This window comes from Calypte anna, chromosome 5 (assembly GCF_003957555.1).
Source record: "Calypte anna isolate BGI_N300 chromosome 5, bCalAnn1_v1.p, whole genome shotgun sequence".
In the NCBI taxonomy this organism is placed as follows: Eukaryota; Metazoa; Chordata; class Aves; order Apodiformes; family Trochilidae; genus Calypte; species Calypte anna.
In genome coordinates, this window is record NC_044250.1 from 9,148,031 (window position 1) to 9,173,839 (window position 25,809).

The window sequence follows — 25,809 nt, forward strand, 5'->3', positions numbered from 1 at the left end:
CATAAGTCTTGGAGATCCAAGATAGGTGCACAATGACACAGCTAAAGTACAGCATGCCATCAATTAACTAATACCTTTAAGTAACAATATACTGCAATAAACAGGACAATTCAGTGAATCAAAAAGGTATCAAGATATAAGCTGTGACCAAACCAGACATCTCCAAGTCACATGGGAACTCTGTTCTTCATTAGGACTCAGGAGGTTCTTGGTCAAAGCTTGACAAAAACTACTTCTAAGTGCAACATCAAAACTGCAAAGAAATCATGTTTTCTCAAAAGTTTCAAGCAGAAGGAATGACCTGACACTGGTTATTTTATTTTCATGTTATTAAACAGCAGAATTACTTCATTTTGCCCTCAACTGTGTGTGTGTGTGTGCATTCAGCCTTCATCTCCAACAGACACACATCAGTTAACAAAAATAGACTTTCACATTGTTCTGTGGATATTCTGAAAGAATTTCCTTTGCCAAGACCTTCTGATGATTTCTTCAGAACAGCTTAGAAAAGCTTGCCAAGAAAGCCTTTGTTTCTTTCTCCTCACCAAGAAATCAAAGATAAAGTTCTATGTCAGGTAAAAGTCAATTTTAAATAGCACTCCAGGTAAGCTCTGCTGGGGCCCCTCAGATCCCTGTGATATTTACACTTCCCATGGAGGGGAAAAAAAAAAAAAAAAAAAAAAAAAAAAAAAAAAAAGCCATTTTAAAAGCTATTCCTGAGCTGATAATCCAGCCACCAGAAATCTGAAGAAAGTGAGGGTTTACAGAAATTTGCTAAGAATATAAAGCACTATTTCTTGTGTTTAAGTGAAAAAAGTTGTCACTCACAAAGCCTGCTAAGCAAAACAAAAAGGGAGAGAGCTCTCAAGCTCTTCTACACCTTTTTGCTCTGTTGAAGTGGGAGGATTTAGAAGCACATTTCAGCTGGAGAAATACCCTTGTCTGGCCCCTCTTGTTTCCATATGGAGGTTATCATCAGCACAACTTTTATTTGCTACAACATAATTTCAGCCAGGAAAAAGCACTTTCAAAGACTGGAGTTGCACCAGTTTTAGACATGACAGCCTATTGTAGTAGTTGATACTGTTATAAAAAGGATGTATTTCAAGATAAAGCACACTTTGCTTGCTGTCTAAAAACACTCTCTCAACAACACTGCAGTAGTTACAACAACCTGAACAGCAAAATTTCTCTTTTATAAACAGAAGCTCATATTAAAGAATGCATAATTTGCCTAATTCCCCCCTCCCTCATTATCAAGTAAACAAATTGCAGTGCATGATGAACATTTTCTAATTATGCAATAAACTGCTCTACTTCAAAGCATTGTTTCTCTGTGTTTCTTACCTGCTTGAGTACATCCAGTATCAGCTCATTAAAGACTTCATTGATTGCCATGGACACTGTCTGTCGGTCCATCCCTTTACTAAACTGCCCACTCCCAATGAGATCAATGAGGTCCCACGCAGACAGCCCTTCCCGACTGGTGTTCAGAGCAATCTTGTAATGGTCAAACTGCTCTTGCTGCCAGCCTGCTCCCATTGCCTCAGTGAGTTTTTTAAGTAAATATTCAATCTGTACAGAAACACAAACAGATATTCATCGTTTTCAGCAGCCATGGAAATCAAGTGTTTCACAGCTGTAAAATAAGCTTCTCTAGAGATTACCACTGCAGCAAGATTCCTGTGTTCACAGGCAGGTCCCTAAAGGTAGGTGGTATAATTAGCAAATATTTTAGGCTTCTGCCTCAGTTGAACTTTTGACTGCCAAGCCCATCCTGCAGCTACTATCCTCATGGTACAGAGAGAAAGATCTGAGCCTGACAGCCTCTTCTAATTTTTAAGAATTTTAGAGAACACATGTGACCTTCCCTGGAATAGCTTCCAAACTGTGATGACTGAAGTGTGAGAAGGCAAGAAGTTTCAGAAAGTGTTCTTATAAGATAAAAAGCATAAAAATTAGGAAAAATAAGAAAAGATGGCAGTTTGGACAAGAAGTGACATGAAAACCTACCCAGCCATGTATTATGATCACATAACTTAAGTCTTCACCTGAGCCCTTCTCTAGCTCTCAAGCACTCCACCACTGGACAGAATCTTGGCAGATACATTAGAAGTCAAAGAACAAATTTTTCATGTCCGCTTTTATTGTTTCCAAAATAAACTCTCCTTTTCCTTTACTCTTTCATCATTCTGTAAGCACTACCATACACAGGGCAATAAGGCTAGTCAAAATACACACAAGAATGAAAGAGAAAGAAGGATGGGCTTCTTCTTTTGTCTTTATGTTGTTTTTAAACTCATCACTGTTCACTCTTAAAACAAGGCAGTATTTTAAACTGTGCCCATCTACAGCTTTTAGCATATGTAAAATACTTGTTTAAAGAGCCATCAAACGCAATTTGTGAGAGCCTTCCCACACAGGAAAAGCTCCCCAGGGGCTGGCCTTTCTCTCCAGCCACCACAGAACCATCTCCCGGTAGGTTGGCCCACAAAGCTGCAGGAGAAGGCTCCTCCTGGCTGCCGCTCTTCTGCGGGCAGGAGGGACGCAAACGGGCGGAACCGGGCACTGCCTGGTGGAAGTGGGGAGGGAAAGCAGCAGGACCCTTTCAGGTTCTCTCTGTGCATGTGGAAATAATACAGATTTCTTTATGGGCTGCTTTCCTTGTCCTTCAGGACAGTCTGCTCACTTTCAGTTTACTTATTTAAGGTGTGGTTTTGGAAAACACCAAGTGACTCAAGAGTCCAAGTCCCATTATCAAAAATGACTAAGGTGTACAGCATGAATGTGTCTCATAAAAAAGGGGTGGAAACCAAATGCTTTTCAGGACTTCGTTTGTCTCATCACTGATTCTGGTTCCTCAGCATTGCTTGAAAACAATGTAATTTCTCCCACAGGTAAGAAAAACCCCAGCTGAGAGAGCTTTTCTGGTTTACCACAGAATGGATTAACTCTTCAGCTACAGCTGAGTCACCTTTCAGCTGGTCTAATAGGCTTCTGAGCACCCAGCAGTCTCTACACAGGAGACCTGGGAGCACAAAGAACTAAAAAAGTGGCTTTTTCCCCACGTTTCACCGCAAGAACTCAAGGTTTTGGTGCAGCACATGTGCTCACTTTGTGGCTGCTGTTTCTTCCTCTCCATTCCCTCACATTCATGATCAAGAAGCATGCAAGTGTGTATCAGAACACACTCATCTGGCAAGGCAGTAAATTACCAAACTCACTCTCCAAATGGGTCAGCTTTACTATTTCAGCACACTAACTGTTCTCAGCCTTTCAGCCCCTGCTCTAGCAGCACATGGACTCGTGCTAAAGCAAAATGGAGAAGCTACAGGAATCTGCTGCATGGTCTACAGGAAAGTTCTGCTCTGCTGAATAAGCAGGAAGCACATAGCCCTCAGAGATGTGGCTGTCCTGTCCTCCTTGTAAGCAGTGTCTTAAAAGAAGACAGGCAAGCCAGGCACAAAATATGCCTCCAGGGTGGGTACAGGAGTTGAAGAGAACACTGCTTTTCATTTCAGCTTCACTGAGCATTTAAGTATTCTTAGCTCCTCATGCAATTCTTATCAGCAAAGGTTTCATTTGAACAGAGGCCTCTGCAGAAGTGGCATTCAAACTGCAGTCATGTGCAACTCTGGCAGGGTTCAAGATGAGCGTCAGTGCTGTGCTGTGCCCCTCCGCCATCTGAGGAAAGGGCTCCCCGGGGAGCTCACCCACCCTGTGCAGGCTGGAGAGGTGCACAGGGCCACCTGCAGTGCAGTGCCAGGGTTCTGCTGGGCCGGGTTCACTGCTGCTGCTGTTCAGGCTGCTCACCAGAACCGGTGATCCAACTGAGCTCTGCAGTGGCTGCAGGTACAGCTCTGAACCCCTGCAGTTAATATTGTCACATGGCAGCAAGGAAAAATTAGCATGCTTCCTCCCAAGCAACCAACACACAACTTTGTTACTGTATTTCTGTAAAACTGAGTAACTAGTTCCTTTAAATATCTTTAAAAGATGCTTTGCTGATTTTCAGTCTCCAAAGTCTTTAAGTTAAAAAAGTAATCCAAGTCTTCTAAGGATCAACTACCATAAATTCTCAGCAGTCTGTTAAAGGCAGGAAGCAGCTTGCTTCCTATTCCACACAAGTTTTATTGAAGAAAAAACACTCCAAAAGAGTCCTTCACAGCATGCAAGAACAGTAGCACTGGCAACTTGTTGTAAAACCTCCTAGAACCTGGATTTGATGATCTGTAATGAGCTCTGTCAGCAATAGAGGAGCAAATTTTTTTTCCCCATGTTCAAAAGACATTCTGCCACTCAGTCTCTCTGGGCAGCATCTGATCTGAGCTAAATCCTGTACCTCAGTTAAAAGGAAAGCTATAACAACTGAGGCTTAATTAGTTAGATAATGTATCTACCAAATCCTAGACAGCAATTTAAAAAAAAAAATCATTAAAACTTAATGAACTTTAATTTGAAAATGTATTTTTCTAAGATTTCACAACCTGCTACACTCCTTCAGGCACACAGTTCTCAAATTCCTTCATTTAATAATCTCAAAGTACTAGAACACACTTGCAGGCAAAGGGACACGAAAAGAAAAATCATAGCTGAACAGATTTTTTTTTCACTTTTTTGCTCAAGCCATATGAACAAAATGTGCATCAAACTAAAGGCATGGAAAAGAAGCAACATGAAACTCTTAGCTAGTGCACATTATTATGTAATGCATTAAAAATAAATAAAAATATCCTTTCCTGTACTACAATTTGTACACATTTTACCTTGTTATGGTTATTAAATCTGATCTAATCACACCTGCTAATCAGCCATCTACAAGTCACTAACATGACCACAAATGCCATTAAAACAACGAGGTCTTTTATGTACTTTAAAACACATTAACTTCTCTTAACTGAAAAAGGACCTGTGCATATTACAATTTTCTTTATAAAATAAAAATAAATTTTAAAAATTATCAAGCTTTATCTTGCATTCAGATAAGTACACGACTAACCAAAATCCTCAGAAAATATTAACATATCTGCTCAAGAGCAACAGTGACTGTTGGGGTGGGGTATAAATACGGAACAGTGCAAGGTAAATATAAAGAATCTGGATCTGGCGAGTGTGGAAGCAAGAGACCTCCATTATGTGCTCAAATGAGGAGCCTCTGAAAGCAAATGCCATTTCCCCTCCTCCCCAAAGAGACAGACATGTCAACTCAGCAAATAACTGACAAATTAGGTCCACTGGTTCAAACATAACCTACTCTAGTGGTTAAAAAGTAGAGTGCTGAAAAGCGAATGTGAAGCAGTATTTGCTGATATTCTTACTGGATTTTACTTTCAAATACAGATGTAAAAAAACAAAGGGCAGAGTTAGCAACCCGCCTATGTCACTACAGACCAACTGGTTCCACAGTATGCAATACAGCTTCCACCTCAAATCAACAGAAACTTTTCAGCCAGAATTTTGCCAAGAGAAATAAAAAATAATATAAAGGAGGCTCTTTAGCATAAGTTCTGCAGCCTGTTTGGTTGTCTTTCAGAAGACACTTTTTTTCCCCATGTTTCAGTACCTTTTCCAGGTACTCCTGGCACTATGCTCCACAAGTAATGACACACATTACTTGTTTCACATGTTTTTCTGATGTACAAGTGGGTCTCTTAGAAGATGAAAAATAATGTCAGAGACCTTCAAGCCCATCAGAGCAAAGCAGACAAGGCTATTCTGGTTCATGATATTCAAATAAGGCCTGATACTAACAGTGCAGATGTGAAGTCTATTCATATCATACCAAATTCTGTGGAAGCACTATACTGGGTGAGAGACATGAAAGCCATTTCATAATCATCATAAATTCCTTTTTTACATCCCATCAGAACATCACTTTTAAGGCAAATATTTGTTTCTTCCGTTTCACCAACATAAAAATCCCCACTTTAAATTAGAATTTATTAAACTTCATGGACAATAACAGACTTCACAAAAACTGTTCATTATGCAGTGTAAGCCATTATCCTCTTTCTTTTTAAAAATGAAATTAGGATTAAGTAATTTAATTCAGGTCAACCCAAAAAAGTGTAATATGTAAATCCTATGGGCAAGCTGCTGCATGAGCTGAAAATTGTCAACTTTCTGTAGCAATCAAAGAAAAATGTAGAGAAATGGCAAGAACTGATGCAAGTCATAAGGGACTAAACATCTTTATAACCATCACCATCAACTTAGAGGTCATGGGTCAACTAAAACTCAGCACAAGCAGCTTTCACTCTAGTTTCATTAGTTTTGATTTTATTCCTGAGCAGCCAAGGTTCAATTCCTTGTGTTTCCTTCTCTGTATCAGATTCTGGTATCAAAATGCAGACCACGGAAGCAAATGTGGTCACAAAAAAGCTTTTGCTCTAAGAAATGCCTCTGGAAGAATCACCAATGGACAGTTTCAGACTTTCACCTCCTCAGACTAAAAAAATCCACCATCTTATTTTCAAATACACAGGTTTAGACCCTTGTTGTCCAAACTAGGATGAATAAAAATGCCATGTGTTAATACAGGTGAGGGCTAGAGAACAAGTGAAAAATGTACAAATCTTCTTCCCTCAAGAATTCAGGCTTAAAAAGCAAAGACACAAAATACATTTAATTTATTTACAACAAGTTATGTGAACACCAGATTACAACGCACAAGGAGTGTGCAGCCTGAAGTATACACACTCAGAGTTTCACCATTAATGATGGCCAAGAAACAGAGCTAACCACATACCACAGCTTTCAGGCCATAAAGCATTCTGGAGGCTGCAGTCACATGTCAAGAAATAAGAAAGGGGAAGTGTTTGGAAATCTTTTATAAAACAGAAAATGTCTGGTTAAACAACACCAAGGCACACAAAGGAGTCTGCAACAACTAAGAGGTGAGCTGTAAAGGATATTCATAACAGACCACAAATATTTCTGCTCTTATGGCTACAGTTCTCTCCACTGTCCTTCCCTGTAATTTATTCTTCTCAAGGAAGAGGTAAAGCCTGTGAGAGATGAAGAAAACACACACTTGGGTATCTGCATCTTAGAGGATCTAGTGGAAAAGACCAGCTGCAGGTAAGGAAGGAGATCCTAACCAAGCCCCACTTTTTGGTGCATTAGCAATACAAATGCTTGGTAAAGCTCTGCCCACAGCACCAGGAGGCTACTCTGTCACTAACCAAGAATTGTATTAATTCTGAAAGCTGTCCATCAGGGCTAATTTTAGTTAGAGCAAATAAGGCTTTTTTTTTACTCCAGTCCATCTGTACCTCTTTGAAATATCACAGAAGTTCACAGAAGAGTTTCACTTTGTGCAGAGCAAGCTTTCCCACTTTAAAGGTGAGGGAGCTTTCAGGGTTCCATTTCATTTTGAAGTACCATTTCACATTTCCTTGGGACATGAGCACCCTTGCAAAACAGGCACTCATGGATGTCTGAAAATTCCTTTTCAACTCTCCTAACTGCTCTCAGTTGCCCACCAGCTACCAGCAAAACCTACACTGGAGCCCATGGACATTACCAGCTCAGCCCAGTGCCCTGCATAGCCATCAGCTCCCATCTCTTTGACCTGACTTCTCCCCTTCTCCCCCCAACATAGTGGGATTCTCTCAAGCTTGAAGACAAATCCCAAAACTGCACACCCAAACCCTTCTCCATGCTAGATTTTACTAAACTTACTTACCTCAAGTGCCGGGCTGCCATTCCTCCTGCCACAGAAGGTGTGAGGCACAGGCCAGATCCTGCCTCTGCCTTTCAGTCTGGCCTCCTCTAAACAAAAAACTTGTGACCTTTGTGTCACCTCTCCACGGCTTTCAGATTCCTTCTTTGTAACTCTTTCCTCACTTTGCTTTCCAAACCTTTTCTGTGTCTAAAAATCCTTTCCAAAGTAGCCAGTTTACCCTGCTCTGGATGAGCTGCAGCTGTTCCCAATTTAGCCCATTCAACACCTGGGCAGGCAATCAAGACTTAACACGTTGCAGATGGGGATAACAGCCCCAGCACAATTAGCTGTGCAATGTGAAAGGCCTGGCACAGCTGCACTAGTGCAAAAGTACACAATATGGGCACGAAGGAAGGAGCAGTCTAAATCTTCAGTCAGAGCAGTGCAGAGGGGGTGAAACTGCACCCAAGCATGAGAGTTTTGCAGATACAAAGTTGTTTAAATGAGTACAGAAAACACTTATTTAATTCCATAATAAAAAAAGGAAAATCAGACTCCCAAACAAGCAGGGTGTAAAAATCTTCAAGGGATCACCTCTCCAACCTGAAATTATGAAGCAAGTTTCCTAGTTACTTATAAAGGGGAAAGAAAATATCCAAAACTCTAAAAGCCTATGAGATGGAAGGGAGGGAGGAGATGGAACAGATGGATCCCACACAAAGGACTCCACACCAGAAATTGCATTAAGTTGTGTGTTGCAATATTCTCAGCAAACAATAACAGTAACAAACCGGGGAAAGAAAGCTTGCTGTAGTCACCCATGACAGGTTTACATTTACAAACACCCCACAAAACAGAAATACTTCCATCACCCTCTCCTGTGTTCTTCACTTTGAAAAAATCCCTCCACTTTATAAATGACATGCAAGCAATTTTGTATTTTGTAATCAGTAACAGGAACCAACATGAAGTAGTCTTTATGTGCAGTCTAAAAAGTGCAAAGTGCAGTCTAAATATATAATCAAGTTTTACTATGAACTCAAGAGGCATAAAAAGTAAATTAAAAGTAATGTATCTTTAATAGGTACCAGTATAATTTTGAATACCAAATGAGAAGATTTATTTTCAGGCAGAAATTCTCAGCACTAAGACAAGAACTACAAGTTTGTACAAAAAATGTTTTGCCAATCTGGAGTTTAGATTTAATATTAAAAAAAGCAGACACAAGAACTTAAAAGGCAGATATGAATGGTCATGCAAAGAAAAAGCAAAATTGACCAAAACTGAGACTTTGCATCTTTACTTTCTGAATTTTGTGTAAAAATAGAAGTGAGTAAATGTGGAATTTTCCAGAAGTACGGAGATCCTCAGGAGGACCACTGCAAACAGAAAGCATTCCTTCAGCTGATTACATTACCTGTGTGGTCTAAGGCAAGAGGTTAGGCTGAATGCAGGCATTGTATACGATAAGAACAGAGCACCCTTTCTTTGTCAGGCTCCATAAGCTTTCTTTAAACAGCATTGCACAATTTAAATCTTGCTGTAATCAAGGAGATGCAGATGTAGGTCTACTCCTTTTAAAAATACTCCAGGTAGAAGAGCAACACAAGTTAGCCCTGGACATTAAGGATGAGAAGGAAAGCAAACAGCAGCCAAACAATATGGAAATCCTCTTTTAGGCTCGAAGCCCCCCAACAATCAAACACATTGTCATTCATTACCTGGCATCAGCTACAAAAGGCAACAGGAATCTGGGGGTTTGCTTCCTGGGGAAAGAGCAAGTGAGCAACACCAAGGCTTCATGAGCAGGTCTGAAGCTTTTAGCTATGCCAACAAATAAGGAGATGTGAAGTAACTGCCCTCAGGTAAGCCAGGCTGAGCAGTGGGAACACAACGACAAACCAGAGATGTGGATTTGAGTCTCAGTTTGCACATTTTTTAATGTCTCTGACCTACTACCCAAGCCAAATCTGGCACCATTAAGAAAGATGCTGGCCTAGCTTTTACAGCCAAGATGCCCGTCTACCAGAAGTGACAGGAAAAAAACAGGATAGCAAGCAAGAAAACTGTCCTACTTCTTATGGGAATATAGCATGCCAGGTAGGGCCCCGTCATCACAATAGCAACATTGTAAAAAGTCAAAGTCTCCTGCTAAAAAGTGCATGATAAGAAAAAGCCAAGAAGTTAAATTTGATGGCTTGATGCAGCAGCCTGAAGTCTCACAGTTGAGCTGTAGTGGCATGTAAATCAGGCTGTTCTGATCCCTGGCTGTTCAGCACAGTTTACAAACATTTATTTATCAATATTTCAGTGCTGAACTGCAACCCCCTAGGATTTTGTTATACAGTTTTGCAAGAGATTTTTTATGCTTATAGTCCTAATCTTCCAGATTCTTCCCTCGCCCCTCCCCAAGGGGAGAACTGTCAAGATACCAAAATCTTACTCTTGGGTTAAAATATGTATTTGTGCATTGCCCATACTTGTTCATTAACTTAAAGTATAGAGAGATGTCTCTGTTACTGTTCCTTCAAACATTCAAGCAACAGTGTTCAGGTGTTCAGGCTGGTTTTAATCAGAAACAGGCACCATCAGAAAAGTTCATACTTCTCCTTTTCGTCCAGAGAGTGACATGAGACAATGGACTCACCATGCAAGTCCCAGTAACACAGAGCAGAGGAAAGGATTATTTTTCAGAATCACACTGATGTACTAACTGTGCAAAATTTTAATCACACATAAGCAAGCACAATGATTAAAGATCACATATGTGCACTACTCATGAGCAAAGCAAGAACCTCAAGAGCCCCGAGTGCCGGTACTGGAGCAAGTCTCCCCAGCACCAGTCAGTTCTCTCAAGAAGCAAAATAAGATGTTTACTGGAGGGCAGGCTGCATGTCCCAATTAGTCTAGGCTGTTTAAATGACAGACACACATTGCCATCAACATCTAAATTATCCTATGGGAATCCCTACTTATGGACCCTGGAAAACAAAGAAAGGCATCAGAGGCCTTACATTATTTAAAGAGGAGAATAAAAGTTTTATATTAAACAATTCTTTTTTCTTAAATCTTTTGCAAACATTAACATAGTTCAAATGGGACATTACATAAAGTGGTGTTAAACAGCTTAATTTTTTGTTTCTTACCTCCTCGGGTACAATGATTAAAGGGTATTTGTCCTCTGATAAGAAGTTAAAAATAACCCACACTTTAAATGCATCTTCATCACTAATCAACAAAGGACTTTTTGAGAGGTTCTTTTTAGCACAGAGAGTCCAGCACATCCTGTTGAATTCAACTTTATCAAAGTTTCCTTGAACCTAAAATGAAAAATTGGAACAACAACAACAAAAAATTAATATGCACAACACAGACTAACAGACAAAGTTTAACAAGCTGAGTCATATAAAACACCAAGAAAAGTTGGCAAGAATATCAAGGCCCAAAAAAAAGCACTGTAACAGCCCAGTCTGACTTCCTGCATAGGTCAACTAAGGAATTTCTTCCAGCAAAATCTACATCCATCCTCCAATTTCTGGTCAAGTTAATAACAACCTGACTTCATGTGAAGGAGGCTCTGCTGCATTCTGCATTTCCTCCAGCACATCAGCTTTAGCTTCCAGACCATCTTCAGAATTGTGTTAGTTCCAGCTGCCCTTCTATTGCCCAGAGTTACTGAGAGTTTTTGTACCAATTTGGAAATCCTTATAGCCAAAACTACACGTGGATATGCTTACAAGTGATACTGGAATATCTGGGAAATACCCTTAATGTGTTTTTCCACTTCACCTTACTCAAATGTAACTCTTGTAGGATATTCATAAGTATGTAACAATCTTTTTCTCAGACACTAATCCACTTAAAACCTTTCCTTCTTCTCTGACTTGCAAATCTTCACCTTATTGTAAAAAAATCCTTGGTTTTGCTATCCTTTATTATACCTAGCAACTGTACATACCCATCTGTGAATTATTTACATATGAGAGCTTTCATTTCCTCTATTTTCTTCTTAGACCCTCATTTATGTTAGAAATGAAATCTATTTATCTCCCTACAGCTTGGAAATGCTATTTATTTGCCAATATGTAAATAAATTATAAAGGCATGTTCTGCATTGCGAGGGAAGTCCCTTCAGACTTCAGAAAGCACATCTAAGAAACAGATTACAGTAACAATCAGTGACATTTTTTAAGATAAGCCAAACCATGCATCTTAGATGCTTCACCACTGCAAACTGTATGATTTCCTAACCAGCTGATAGCTGGTCAAATATAGTGCAGTGTGAACCACAGTGGCTAAGGCAAAGAGAGATGAAGGAAGCATATGAACTGATGTGGGTGGAGGAAAAAAAAAAAAGAAGAAAAAAAAAGACTGAAGTAAACAGGAAACCAGCCCTATGCCAAGAAGCACTTTACAGAAGAGTTTCCAGGACTAATAGTCAGACTATGAAAGAAAGGCATAGACTTCACATGCTTGCAGAACAGGCTGCTGATGGCAGCGATGATGCAAGACTCTGGCTACAGGTTACAGCTGTCCTTTGAGGAAGGGAGAAGCTTTAGGAGCTATAGCTGCTACAGCCAAGAGCTCAGCATCCTGGTTGTTCGCACAAGAAATGTCTTAAATGAAACACCAGTTAATCAAACAAATACCCTGTGGAAGAAGGGCTAGAAGCCAGGTTAGTTTCTTCCTTCAATTGGCCAGCACCTCATCCTTGGCCATTTTTGGCTGCGCTTTTCCCAGTCTGTCTTCTCTACCCTGCCTAGAGAAGCTTGACTTCTTTTCTAAATCAGCTTCACTCATCCAAATGATGAGCAGTTACATGTTAGGAGTGTCCTAGTGGTACTGCTATTCTTGAGAAAGATGTCAACAGGATAAGCCAACACTAAAAATTATAAAAATCTAAAAATGCATCTAAGAGTGCAATAGAAGTTAATCCAAAAGGTTACAAAGTCCTCTCAATAAAACTGTAAGCCAGTTATGTATGTGTTTTTAAGAAATCTAAGGAGTCATTCTTTAAATATTCTACTAATGATTTAAGACAAAATATCCTGAGATCAAAAAAAACCCACTTGAGCAGGTTGCTTTTGCTCAAATCAATTCATTCACCAGAAGATGCACAATTGGAAACTGAAACAACTTCCTCTGTATTTTAGGAGCATAAAGCATCAGACCTTCTTCAGTAGCTTTGCTAACTAGCATAAATTAATAGTGTTTGTTTTATAACCACTCCATCTAAAATAATAAATTATGCCTTGGAAGAATGAAAAAATAAGGGGTTTCTTGTTTGCTCTTTTTGCTTTTTTATTTTAAACAAAGGAGACATACTGTGAACCAGTGACTTCATCCTACTGCATGTTTTCTCTTGGCACTGATATAAAGCCATCTCTCAAAGATGAGATGTCACAATCAAGATTTTTCCAGTCCCACAAAATCTAAAGTATTTCACCAATTTTCAATAGTACTAAATGGTTTACAGGCATTTAGCCCAGATTAAATAACATGAAACTGCAGATACTTTAATCTTATCCTCAACCTTTTCCTCTGTTAAGATGTATTAGTGACATGGGTATATCAGGCAATCATCAGAAGCCACACCAGTGTAAGAATAAAACAATACAAGAAACTACATGCAGTCATTCCCTTTCCTTTCATGAGAAAGTAAGGTAACTTGCTCTTTGTCTTTACCATGGTGTGTAAGAAGGTACCCCAGAGCAGCTAACCATCAGAAATTCACACCAACTTGCTTATGTAGCCAGGTCTTCCATTTTCAAATTTTTACTCTCCCTGCTTGCAAAGGAGTTTATGCCAATACTCTGCTACAGCTGTAGGATAAAGTGGGACAATTTATAGCTTCAAAGCACTTTCACATAAATTCAAGCTGAGGTGCTTTATTAATATGAATAGGCTTCTGCATGAACACAGGTCAGACAATGAGCAGGTATCACAGGAAACAGAAACCAAGAAGAGAAAAACGTAGAGAATGGCACATCCTCCCACTTTAAGGCCCAGGCTCTCCAGAGTACCCACCCCAGCACGACCCCACACAGGCACACTCACAGCTGGAGTGTCTTCACACCAGCATGTTTCCTGCAAGTGGAAATCTACTGTAAAGATGCTATAACACAAAAGCTGTTAAAGGGAAAAACAGCACACAAGAATTCAAAACTTACCTTTTCCAAGATGAATTTGTTTAGATAAGGCATGTATCCCTGATTGGAAACTGGCCCTTCATCATCATCCCTGAAGTGCTCTTCCAAGGCCACCGGATCGTGGGGAACATTTAACACTGTGCACAGGTTGTGAGAAAGCACCTAAGGACAGATGAGAAACTGGTGACACCTCTGTTGGCTTTAACCATGCTGTGTTCCTTCCAGAGCAGACCTGTGATTTGCAAAACCATGCGCTGAGACTTTCACATCAGCGTGAGTTCTGCCCTGCAGATTTCTGTCAAAAAATAAAGCTTAACTAAAAAAATTTGCCTCCAAGAACTCATTAGCTTCAGACAGTTGAATGTTTACAGATGCAGTGCAATCACAGATCCATGCACTCCTACAGAAGTGCAAACACAGTTACAGAAGCTACCCTTTGTGCACATTTGAAAACCAGGACAGGCATGCAGAAACACCGTTGTAATATTTACAGAGTAAAATTCCATAGCTATGGAAAACAACCACAAATGTCTAGCCTTTGAAATTATATTTACCATCTAGTGAAAACAAGTAACGAAGAAAACAACCCAATATGTACCTTTACTTTACGAAGAAATGATGACTCAAATTAAAGCATTAACAACAGATTTCTCTCATCTGCTCACTTTTGTGTTGCTTCTCAACATTTATTCCATGTTTCAGTTAACCAAGGAAAAGTAACGTTATAGAAAGGGGAAGGGCTTAGGCATGCTTCTCAAATTTTTATTTTAAAACTGTATTTGCATGAATTACATCAAGAGCTTTAACAACCACCAGCACTCATGTCTGTTCTTGAGCAATGACCTTCAAGAAGAGGCTGCACGCTTGATTAGTTTTAAGGAAGTTCTAAATTGGTGAAAATTAACTGGTAGCAAATGCACCTCAATTTCAATTTGGACCAAGCTTGGCACACACACAAACTAATGCCTCAGTACCAATGATGTGAAGGCTGAGCCTGGGTAGCAGTGACTCCTGTGCCACCAGCACTTTCCTAAGAAAAGCAAAGCACCCATCTCTTTCATTCTTTACACTGTCTCAAATCAGGTCAGTCCTTAAACGTGCTGCCCACTGGGTCTTAAACACTCAGGAGCTCTCTACCCTTGGCATGATGCAGAGTGAAGCCTCTGAAGACCATGTACCAGCTTCAACAACTGGGTTAAGGATTTAACTTCAGTGTACAGGGAAGGTCTGCATTGAAAACAAAAGTAAGAACCATAGACAAAAATTAGGGGTAAGCCAAAATCAGGCAGAAGTAAAACTACTGCATCTTTTGAAAAGGGATTCTATCTGCTTTTTTGGTTGTTCGTTTTTTTTTTTTAATCAACAGCTAGATAGGACAGACTGCAACTGAATTTTGGTATATGCTTTACTTTTCTACTGTGCAGCATAAAATTCAAATAATAAAAAACCAGACCCAAATGATTCAAAGAGAACACAGCAAAAAAAAAAAAAAAAAAAAAAAAAAAAAAAAAAGTGCAGAAAATTTGTAAGTGGGTCTATTTAAGTGAGTAAATATAAAGAAGTCAAAATAAGGTAGCTGCAAAACAAGAAGCGAAACCTAAAAAATCAAACTTATGCCACATACTTAAAATGTCTAGGATTCTTGCCTCCTCCTCCCCAAAATAATGTACACTTACTTGTCTTTTTATGATAAGGGGGCATGCAGAATCCAAGCACTAGCTCACATAAAATCCTACACAGATAGCCCAAGATGCAAGTCCAGCTCAGAGAATTCCTCTCTAGATACCTCCAAAGTTACACTTGCTTTTAGAAAAGAACACATTTGCTCAAGAAATATACATTTTCACTGTCACATGCTAACATTAAGCCACAGGAGCTAACCAAGTACAAAAGTTTAAAAACAGAAAGACAGCATCAGCCATGTTACAACAAAATCTGTATTTCCCCAAGTAGCAAAATAGTGTTAGGAAGTTATCACATTTCACACTACCCTCTATTAGTAGTATATTTCCCTCCAATCTATCCTTATTTTTAACCACCACATCAAATCAGCTATTTAAGTCCATGTGATTTACATGCAGGAGGGAAAAACCATACATTCATGCGTGTTTCCCCTTCTGTTTAAGGCTTCTGTTGTTATTTACGGAAGACTGAGGGATTCTTGAATTTCTGAGAGATAAAGATGATCTCAGTTTTCCAACCAGACTGCAGCTGCTAATACTATAAATAAATAAATAAAAAAAAACTCAGCTAAAAAAATATTCTAAAAGCATAACTGATTTAAGTTTATTATCAAATTAACTTAAAAGTCTCAATAAAACATTTTCTTATCATGTCCTTCCTATATTTTTCCTCTCCTCCCTTTTTAAGCCTCCTTGCTGTGCTTGGGCTGCCAGAAATCTAGGTGGTTTCCATATCAAGCAACAAATTTATCAGGAAAGAATTCCACTTTCAATACTTTTCTAAGATCTGCCTTATCTACCATCTCTTGGGTGCCCTGTGCACTCTTTTCATAACTCAGGAAATTCCTCTGTGCCTGCCAAAGCCTGCCATTCGCTAACACAGCCAAGTGCCAGCTGAAATCTTCAATTGCAGAGTAAGCCTGAAAAATTCTGCACTGAGGTCTCATTATGTTTTGTTCTCTCAGATCATATTATCTGGACCATGATATACTCTATTTTTTAATGGTCAATTAAAAAAAAAATAATTAAAATCTAGCTGATGATTAGGTTAATTGGGGGACTAAAAATCACCTTCCCTTGCAGAAGCTCTGTCAACCATGAGGAAGTTTTGGACCAGTCAGGATTATTTTCCCTGTGTACACAGGGTTGCTAAGCAGCTTTCTCTTTCAGCATTTAACTATGCTATGGATGCCATGTTTAATGATCTACCTTGAGCAGAGCCAACTCCTATCCAGACAGGAGACTTATCTATGTGCTGTGGCAAATTAATACAGTGGTGGTTCCCAAAGCAGTCCATGAGACAGTACAAGTAGTTTGCAAGGGGTTCACAAAACCGTAGCACTTTGCACACAATTCTTCCATTTTCAATGAACAGTTTAGTAAGAGAGATGCCTAGCGGTGCCCAGGGAGTGCTGAAGGTGTTCTGCTCTAAATATAAATAACTGGATGAATCAAGCAAGCTGACTACTAATGGCTGTTAAAGTCTCTGGATTTACTATATTTATGGCAAGTCTCATGCTGGCTTACCTGGAGTGCAAATCTCCAGCCCAGCTCTGCTCTGTCAGAGCTGTTCCCTCTGAGCTCCATTTTTCCAAAATGTCCATCTTCCAAAACTTTAAGCACGTGTTGAACTGTTATCATCTGAGTAGTTCTGTTTAACCTTATCCATAAAAATGACCTGCATTTCTGAAGGGTAAAGGAAGATCTGCTAGACTACCTACTTCTCAGCAACAAAAATTTGGCCCAGATGATAGTAGGAGCATTAACAGGGCAGGCGCTAATCCTACAGTGGCTATGGTCAATTCTTCAGTGCTTTCTCCTTTTTCTTTTCCATCTTTCAGGAGGGTCTTCTCCCTCCCCCATCTCTTTTTAAGATGTTAAAACGTTGGCATCGCAGATGCCGACAGCTCCATTCAGTGGCTTCGTGTGAATTCATTCCAAGACATTCTTGGCTCATCTCTTCCTGACATCCATGTCAAGCAGCTTGCCAGCGAAAACAAGGCTACTCACAAGTACTTTCCCTTTTCTTTTTTTGATCAATGTGGAAGCCAGCACTGTATATTCCCTTTGTCATAGGCACAAGGTCTTTTCAACCAGGTTGTTAAGCACCACGGCATCTCAAAGGTACAGCTTCCTTATCCACACAGGTAGCAAATGTTCCATTCAGACTCCCATTATTTAATACTAGGGTCAGTGCAGCAACCTCTTTCCCAGTTGGATGAGTGTATCCAAGCCCAGCCTCCATCAGCTTAAGCTCTTGATGCCAGTGCCCTTCTCTCACACCACCTCTCAGTTCTTTGTTTTGTATCTCCACTCTCTTGTGCACCCACCAACTCCCCATCATTTTTGACAACCTCACCCTTACTCTTGCCTTCATTATCAGCACAGCCCTTTGGTCCCCAGGCACATGCTGGTGCTAACCTGCATCCATCCAATCGCCTAGGAAACTGCCTTTCTGCCTTGTGGCTGCTGGCCCTAGGAAGATCTCCCAGTAAACATCATCCACCTACTGTGTATTGAAAGCAGCTAACAAAACCTCAAGGACAAAAGTTAAACAGTACTGTTCCCCTGGCAGCTGCTCCTCACAGTTGTAGTATCATGGCCCTGTCATTTCCTAGTGCCCTGTCCTTTGGTCTGCAAGCTGCCTGGGCTTGTCAGTTCATCTGGAAGAGAGGCATCCCTCAGACATGGTTCCTCGTGGTTCCCCTAATACAAAATGCTCCTGAGCCCTGCTAATAACGTCACAGTACAACTCTCTCATAGTGACTCATGGTGACTAATTTCCTACCACCCTTTATGCTGCACAAAGTCAATTGTCCGCCTGGGGTCCTGCCCACCCCTCACAGGCTCTCAACCTTTCCAGTGCCTTGCTACATTGTTTGAGGTCTTCCTCTCTGTTTAGGCCATCCCTTTTGCCCCTGATTACAACATTCTTCCTCTTCCACCAGTCACTGACTTCCCATTCAGTAAAAAGGCAAAGCAAAGAGATGAGCTAGAGTACCTCAGATACAATTAAAGTTTAGTTTAAATTTTCCAAGCATGACGAGTACCTTTGGTCACCCACACATAAAGGCTCAAATGAGACTGTATTTTCACAAGGTGCTCACCATCCACATTCTGACATTACCGCACCAAGAATCCAAGATGTGAAAATCCACCTCAATGGCAGCACACAAAACAAGAAGAGCCACGTAACACCATTATCTAAGCAGAGACAAGTCACAAAGCAATGTAAGGAAGACCTTCCAGAGTATAAAAATTAATTAGTATTTATTCTTTCCAAGATCCAATCATAAGCATAAACAATAAGGAGTGTTGCAGGCTGCTAAGTGTAACATTTAACACTACAGTGTTTCAGGATCTGGATGAAAAGCAGCTTGAATGTTGGCACTTTACAAAAATTTTTAAAGTAAATCAATTTTATAATTGCAGATTGCAAGAAATATTAACTTGGATTTAACTATAGGAAAGCAAGTATTTACATGTAGTTTGTGCTTGAAACACAAGAGCAGCTGTAGCTGCATACACAGAAATTACACATTAGCCTTGTTACATCACGTGACAGCCTTGTTTGAACGTGCTGAAACAGACAAAATAATGATTGTGTTCATTTTTAAAGGTGTAACTGAAGAACAGAATACACAAATGTTTCTGTAGCCAGCCTAACAGTAGAACTTCTGAAGTTTACTGATCAGAAAAAAAAAATCAGTGCATACTGGAAGATAATAGATAATATTAGAAATTACATAGAGGACTAATTTGATCTCCAAGCCTCATCTCTCCACTTTATAGGGGTGTTATATCTTCCTCATGGTAACATGGATAAGAAATACTTTCTTGTGAAGTACCTTCTTAGTATAACACATCCCTAAATCAAGCAGGCAAGAACTTCTGTTCTGCACTCCTGCCTACCCCTTCCACTGCATATATGTGGGGCTACTGCTATAATGTACACTTTTTGTCCCCAGCAGGCCTATCAGTTTGACAGCACATCCATAATTTGCATAAAAAGCCTCCAGAAGAACCCTTTCTACTCCTTCCGGAAAGTTTCCTGAAAATTAACTCTTGGTGGCCGTGGGAGAAGGCAGCAGCCTCATTTCAGGCTTGTTTCTGCATTCCCAGATCTCCTGCCTGACAGTTCCCTCAGAAGCATTTATATCACAGACCCACAGACCGCACAGACCCAGAAAGGCCCATTTTTTCTTCATTCCTTCTTTCTCACAGGTAGACAGAATGAAACACCAAAACTGTTTAATAAGATGTTTGATAGGTAAGGGGTGGACAAGTTGAATTTTCCCTTTTCTTTTTGGGTTTTTTTTTTGTTTGTTTTTGATTTTTTGGTGTTTTTTTTTTGTTTTTTTACCTTTTTTAAACAAAAAACGTGTAGCCGCGGGGCCCCAGTAAGACAGAGCATGACAAGACAGGCAACTGTGCCTCAGTTTGGAAATACAACTGCTGCTTTAATCCACCCAGGTCAGCCAATGATCTCAGGAAAGAAGTGATGAGACCTCCATCAGAGCAAGCTGTACAAGCCCACCAGCATTCTGGATGCTTCTTTAGCCATTCAGTTCACCCCAGCACCTGTGCAACCACAACAACTTTTTCACTGACTGACACACTGACATGTGCTGCAGACACACCTTTGGGGTGACTGAGTACACAAACTGGGGCAAAGCACACAAGGTCCCATGGTAGCAGGATTGTAAAAAACACCTCTCTGAAACCTACTTCAATTAGTCCTGCAGCACTGCAACACAAATACTTCCCTTACACCACCTGGAAAAGAGCTGGGACCTACACATGTTTTCAGCTTGAGCTCGCAGTCATACTTGGCCTCTTGCCTGACTCCTGCCCTGCAGTCACTTCTGGATGAGTGAGGCTGTACCTCACAGTCTGATAGCCCCGAGTGAAGAAAAGGAGAAGAGGAACAGCTTCTTGCAGCATTGCATGTAGTGGATATTTATAACACAACGCTAAAAACAAAGTCCATCAGCTACTGACGGTGCTTGGAATCATCCCCTGCAGCACAGAGTTTATCCCACAAAGGCTGCAAACTACAGATAATTGTTGTGACCCATACCACTCCAGCCAGCACTCAGCACAAGGACCCACAGACTCAAATGTCAACAGGTGTTGCATTCTTATTCAAGCTATTTATTTATCCAAATTCCTGCTATTATTCCCAGGCCAAGACAGTCCCATAAAGCCGGGCCAAGATGGGATCAGATTCAGCGAGCTGCCTGAGAGCCCTTCTAAGAGCACAAACATTACTTCAGCATATAAGCTAAGGAAAGAATGGCACAGTTGGAGCCTCTTGACTAATTCTCCTGTTTATAGCCAAATAAGAGAGCACTGTGGAACCTCGCTCTCCCCTTGGCAAGCTGTGAATTTCACTCGGATGCAACCGACCCCTATAGATGGGACCTTGTGGCTTCCCCCCAAAAGATTTTGGGCAGAAAGGGTCCCAAGGATATGCAGTTGAAAGCAGACTAGAAGCACAAGGATTTGAGCACTGACATCTTGAGGAGGACAAAGTGCCTGGGCACCATGAAAACAAGCCTCCTCGGGCACCAGGAAGAGCCAGCACAAGCCTCCCTCGGGACAGAGGGGTCCAGGAGCCACAGCGAGTGGCAATGCTGTGCCGCACGAGTCTGGAGGGAACAAATGCCATTTAGGGCCTCTAAAAATTCCCCTGAAACAGGTGTCCGTGTCCCCTCATCCCTCCCCCTCAGTCAGACCCCAGGCCAGCACCTCCATGCCCACCGCGGAGGCGGCCGGGGGGACAGGCTCTTGTCACGGCCTCTCGGGGCCATGGCGGCTGCCCCTCGCACCCACATCGGCCCCGGCCCCACACCGCCTCCCTTGGGCTCAACACCCCTCCCGCCCCGCTGCCCTCGGCCGGGCCGGACCACCTCGCTTGCCTTTAACTGGGACTTGGAGACCTTCCCGCTGCGGTCGAGGTCCAGCGCGGTGAAGGCGTGCCAGATGGACTTCAGCAGCTCCTCCTTGAGGCCCACCATGGCCGGCCCGCCGCCTGCCACCGCCCCGCTCCCGCCGCCGCGCTGCCTTCGCCTCACTGCCCCACCGCGCCCGCCCTGAACCGCCCCGGGGGCGGGTGCCCGGCCCTGCAGGCACCACCCCGGGAGCCGGTGGCGTCCCGCCTCGGCGGCAAGGGCCGAGGGCAGCGGCGGCGAGAGCCAGGGGCGGCCTCAGGCGCTGAAGAGAGCGGGAGCCCCGCGAGGTGAGGCCTGAGCGCCCCGCGAGCGGCAGCGGCCTCGCGAGGAGCCCCTCAGCAGCGCTCGCTCCCCCAGGCACCAGCCCCCGGCTGCTCCTCCTGGAGACACCGACCCAGCCCCAGCAGGATACGGTCACACGCAGAACAGTGACTTTCCTCCTAAACTTTCAGCCCCAAGAATTTCAAAAAGCAGCATGCAACGAAGGCTGCGCACAGCTGAATGAAGTTCAATCATAAATAACAGGGGGAAGAGCTAAAAACAACTTAAAAGCTGCGAGTTCAGACTAGAGCTGTGCGAGGACTTGAGATGTCTGCACTCCCCTTATGCTTTCCAGCAGATCCTCTAGGGTAGTGCCCTGCTCCAACAACGTGGTTCCACCTAGGCCAGAGCCGGGAAGATAATTCAGCAATAGACAGTGCTTTGAGTAATGTACATGAGAACATTCACAGTACACAGCTGCTGATCAAGATAAGGGTTCATTGTCATCGACTTTAAGCAGAGCCATTAAGATCCCAAATTCAAACAAGGCAAAAAAAATTCTTTTCACATTTATCCAACTTAAAGTCAGCTACATCATGAGAACAAAAATCGAACTCTGCAAGTGCAAGAGTTGTGGTGGGTACCAAAAGATTACTGTTTTGAGTTAGGTGGTGCTGGGTCATTATGATCCCAGTAGGAAAGGTACACAGACTCTTAAGAATCACTTAAAATACCATTTATTAGAGCTAACACTATAATGGACAGTATAAATAAACCTGCATTCCCTCAGCTACTGGGAACCCTGAGCTGTGCAGCATCAACCAGGTCTCTGACCAGTGTGTAACATTTCCACAGGCAGGATCTGTGTGACAAGTTACACCAACCATTTCAGTCATTCAAACTAATAGAGGAGCTTCTTACAAGAAAACAACTCTAAACCTTTTTTCCACTGCCAGGCATTAAGGATGTTCACAAGAGAACCCCTGCATGTTTAGACAAAGGGACAGCTACTCAGGGGTATAAATTCAGGTACGAAGTGTGAGCTGCCCGCTGGCTCCTCTGGTACAGTCAGCCAGGTAAATTCACATCATGGACATGAGGCACAGGCAGTCCCACATGGACCTGGAGGCCAGGCTGGACAGGCAGCTCAGTGCAGTAGAAGCCAAATTAGGTACAGGCCTAATTTATGTGGGTCACTATTCCTCAATGTACAGTGGTCTTCCAGTCAGGATCACTGCAGACGAGCACATAGCTAAGTCCACAGTAGGTATTTTTAATGCTACTTTTAATTCTACTTGAATTATACTTCTAATTTTAATATGTTTTATATAATTCACAAAATGAGTTATTATATGTGGGAAATTGTGAACTAGACTAATCCACAGATTTCTGGTAATTTTTTTTCTTTAGTATCTTCTCTAGGTTACAGCAAGCACTGAAAATATTCTTGTAATGCAAAGATGTCATAGTTTATCTGTAGCACAGTGCTGCAGTCAAACACAGAGTGCCTTATTCACCAGGCATATCCTAGCAGCCTTTCCCCTCTCATTTTCTTAGCCTTTTTCTTCATTGTTTATTCTTTGGTATCCACAATCATTTATGCTTTTTCCTCAAGATGGATGGTTCAAACTATACAATTAACAAAGACTAATTGGATTAAATTGCCAAATAAAGCTGATTTGTTAATATTATAGATGCTAACAGTAACAGAAATCTCTATCACCTTGAAATACATCAACATTTCTCCAATTTGACCACAGCTATTCCACTTAAGGAGAAAGGAGACACTTTTGTGTATGCAGATAACCTTACAAACTGTTTCATTTGGTTGCTGAGCAACCATAAGGTCACCAGTAAATACAAAACACCCCTATTAAAGTTCATTAAAATAGAGTTAGGTTTTGTGAAACATCACTGAGGAAAAGCAATTAATATAGTTCACAGACGAATCTCTTAATGGCTGGGACCTAATTTCTGTTTTGAACAGAAATTGTGATTTCTGTTATCACAGTGATTTTTGGCAGCTCATGTTTATAAAAACAATAGAGGAGAAAAATGAAATCAAAGCAAAATGCCCTACAAAATTATTGTAAAAGAACCCGTGTGCTCCTCTTTATTCTTTTTGTTGGCTCCTGTTATTCCTCAGTTAAATGACATGCTGAAATCCTTTGCCAGAACAAGACTTGTTTTCCACTAAGAATAAAAGTGGTTCCATTCAGGTCAATAGGTTAATGGTCCATGCTTAAATATTTCATTAAAATTAGTAGTTTACATAAGCTTAAGCTGCTCCAGCCTTTGGTATGTTAATCAAAAGTATACTTACAAGTTTTGCATAAAACTATAGACATTCTCATTTGTGAAATAGTTTTTATAGGATTGAACTAATTGAGCAAAACCAGTTAAACTGAAGCTCATATGCAGGCATAACTTTGCTGTTAGAGAAAACCTTTGTTTTTTTTCTACTTACCCAAAATAGCTTTAACAAAGTAACAGGACTAACTGCATCCACACCCAAAGGGCAGTTATTTTAAGCAGCTCTTCTGTTTTAGCATGCCGGTCTAGGCTTTGAGTATCACAGACTTTACTTTCTAAACCTTTTAAGACAAGCTTAACATATAATCCACAAAATGTTAATCAACAGTTATCATACTTAATGGTGCAGTCCTCGGTGGCAGTACATGAGCTCTAAATTGCTTGCATGGAACAAAAGTTAAGTTCTGATGCAACTTAACATACTTCTGCTTTTCTTGAAGTCTGTCTGAGATCTCAGCATGGCTATTTTCAATCTGTGCTTATTATAATCTTGTTTGCTCACCACGGTTAAAAACATGACTGAAGGGTGGTGAGGATACCAGGGAGGGAAAACTGGCTCACAGTCTCAGAGTGACTCACACTCTCAGGAAGAAGCTTTACTTAGACACTGCTGAGGCTCAGCCTTAAGAGGTCAATCACTTTTCCTCTTCCCTGCAGAAGCTTAATTATTCCTTGTTAGCCAAATAATGAGTATTTGTCAGTGAGGTTCTAACCAGAGGAAAGATTATGCATTTGAACTGTTACTAATTTTGTTTTATCCCAAAGAGTCAGTTAAACTGTCATCAAGGAAAGAATTCAGACACAACAGCAGCTCATAGTTTTCTGCTCACTGTTAGCTCAGAGAAAATCTTCCCAAACTTTGGCTAGACCAATCACGTTCATTCTCCACTGGAAAACTAAACTGAAGCAAAGAGAAAACCATTAAGCCAAATTTGTAGTAAACCATATTTCTAATATCTGCCACTTCACAGCTATCTACGTTTCAGTATAAAATAAAACTAATGCAAATGCCAGTGTTCACGATCAATGCATTACAGTTCCCAAATAAAATAGTCCCACCATAAAAACATTAAAGGAAGCACTGAGGACAGTCTGAAAACCAGCAAGTGTATTTGACATAATACCATAGGCCAGTCATCAAGCCATTTGAGGAATTTGTTTTTTCAATTATTTTTAAATACTTTAGAAAGTTTATCTGTGGCCTTATATGCACAATGCAAACATTCTCACTGAAACTCTGTAGAAATTAATTATTTTAGGTGAAATAGGAAGCAGCACTAGACTCTCAATCAGAATGGCACCTCAGTGTCTCCTACCAAAAAAGTTAATTTTCCATTAATATCTAAGACTTCTAGAGCAATCTTTAAAGCATTTCCAGCAATGTACACCTACTTTAGAGTTTTCTATTTATATGTATATGTGCAATAAATGCATTTCTATTCAAACTCGACTAAAGAAGAATAACAGAGGTAAAACACAGAGCATTAAGTTACCTTTCAGTTCCTCCCTGGTCCTACACTTGTCGCTGATAAGGTATTTCTTACCAAGTAGGGGAACTCCCCATAGTGCAGAACTCCACAGATCCCTTCTTTGCAGAAGGGAAGAGGAAATTAAATCCCAGAATTAACTGGAGTAACCACATTTTGGGATGGAAACTGGAGAAAGAAATGGTCAATCGAAAAAGGCATTTTAAGGCAGGGTTAGTATAAAAGACTGCCCATCAACACTGACTCAGTGCCTGGAAGACTGAAAGATTAAAATCCCATTTGCTGAGGCATGGAACA

The 25,809-nt window shown here is 41.0% G+C and overlaps 1 protein-coding gene across 3 annotated transcripts in view; it reads right to left on the reverse strand.

Annotated features, from left to right (window-relative positions):
* SWAP70 (switching B cell complex subunit SWAP70) overlaps positions 1–21,620 on the reverse strand; it is a 36,092-nt gene extending 14,472 nt beyond the window's left edge. For all 3 annotated transcript variants that reach the window (XM_030451295.1, XM_030451294.1, XM_030451296.1), the window contains exons 1-4: positions 21,419–21,620; positions 13,837–13,977; positions 10,813–10,986; positions 1,348–1,575 (exon numbers count right to left, since the gene is read on the reverse strand). In XM_030451295.1, coding sequence (XP_030307155.1) covers positions 1,348–1,575; positions 10,813–10,986; positions 13,837–13,977; positions 21,419–21,517 — 642 coding nt within the window. In that variant the 5' untranslated portion in view covers positions 21,518–21,620. The remainder of the gene's footprint in view (positions 1–1,347; positions 1,576–10,812; positions 10,987–13,836; positions 13,978–21,418) is intronic.
* Positions 21,621–25,809: the final 4,189 nt, after the last annotated feature.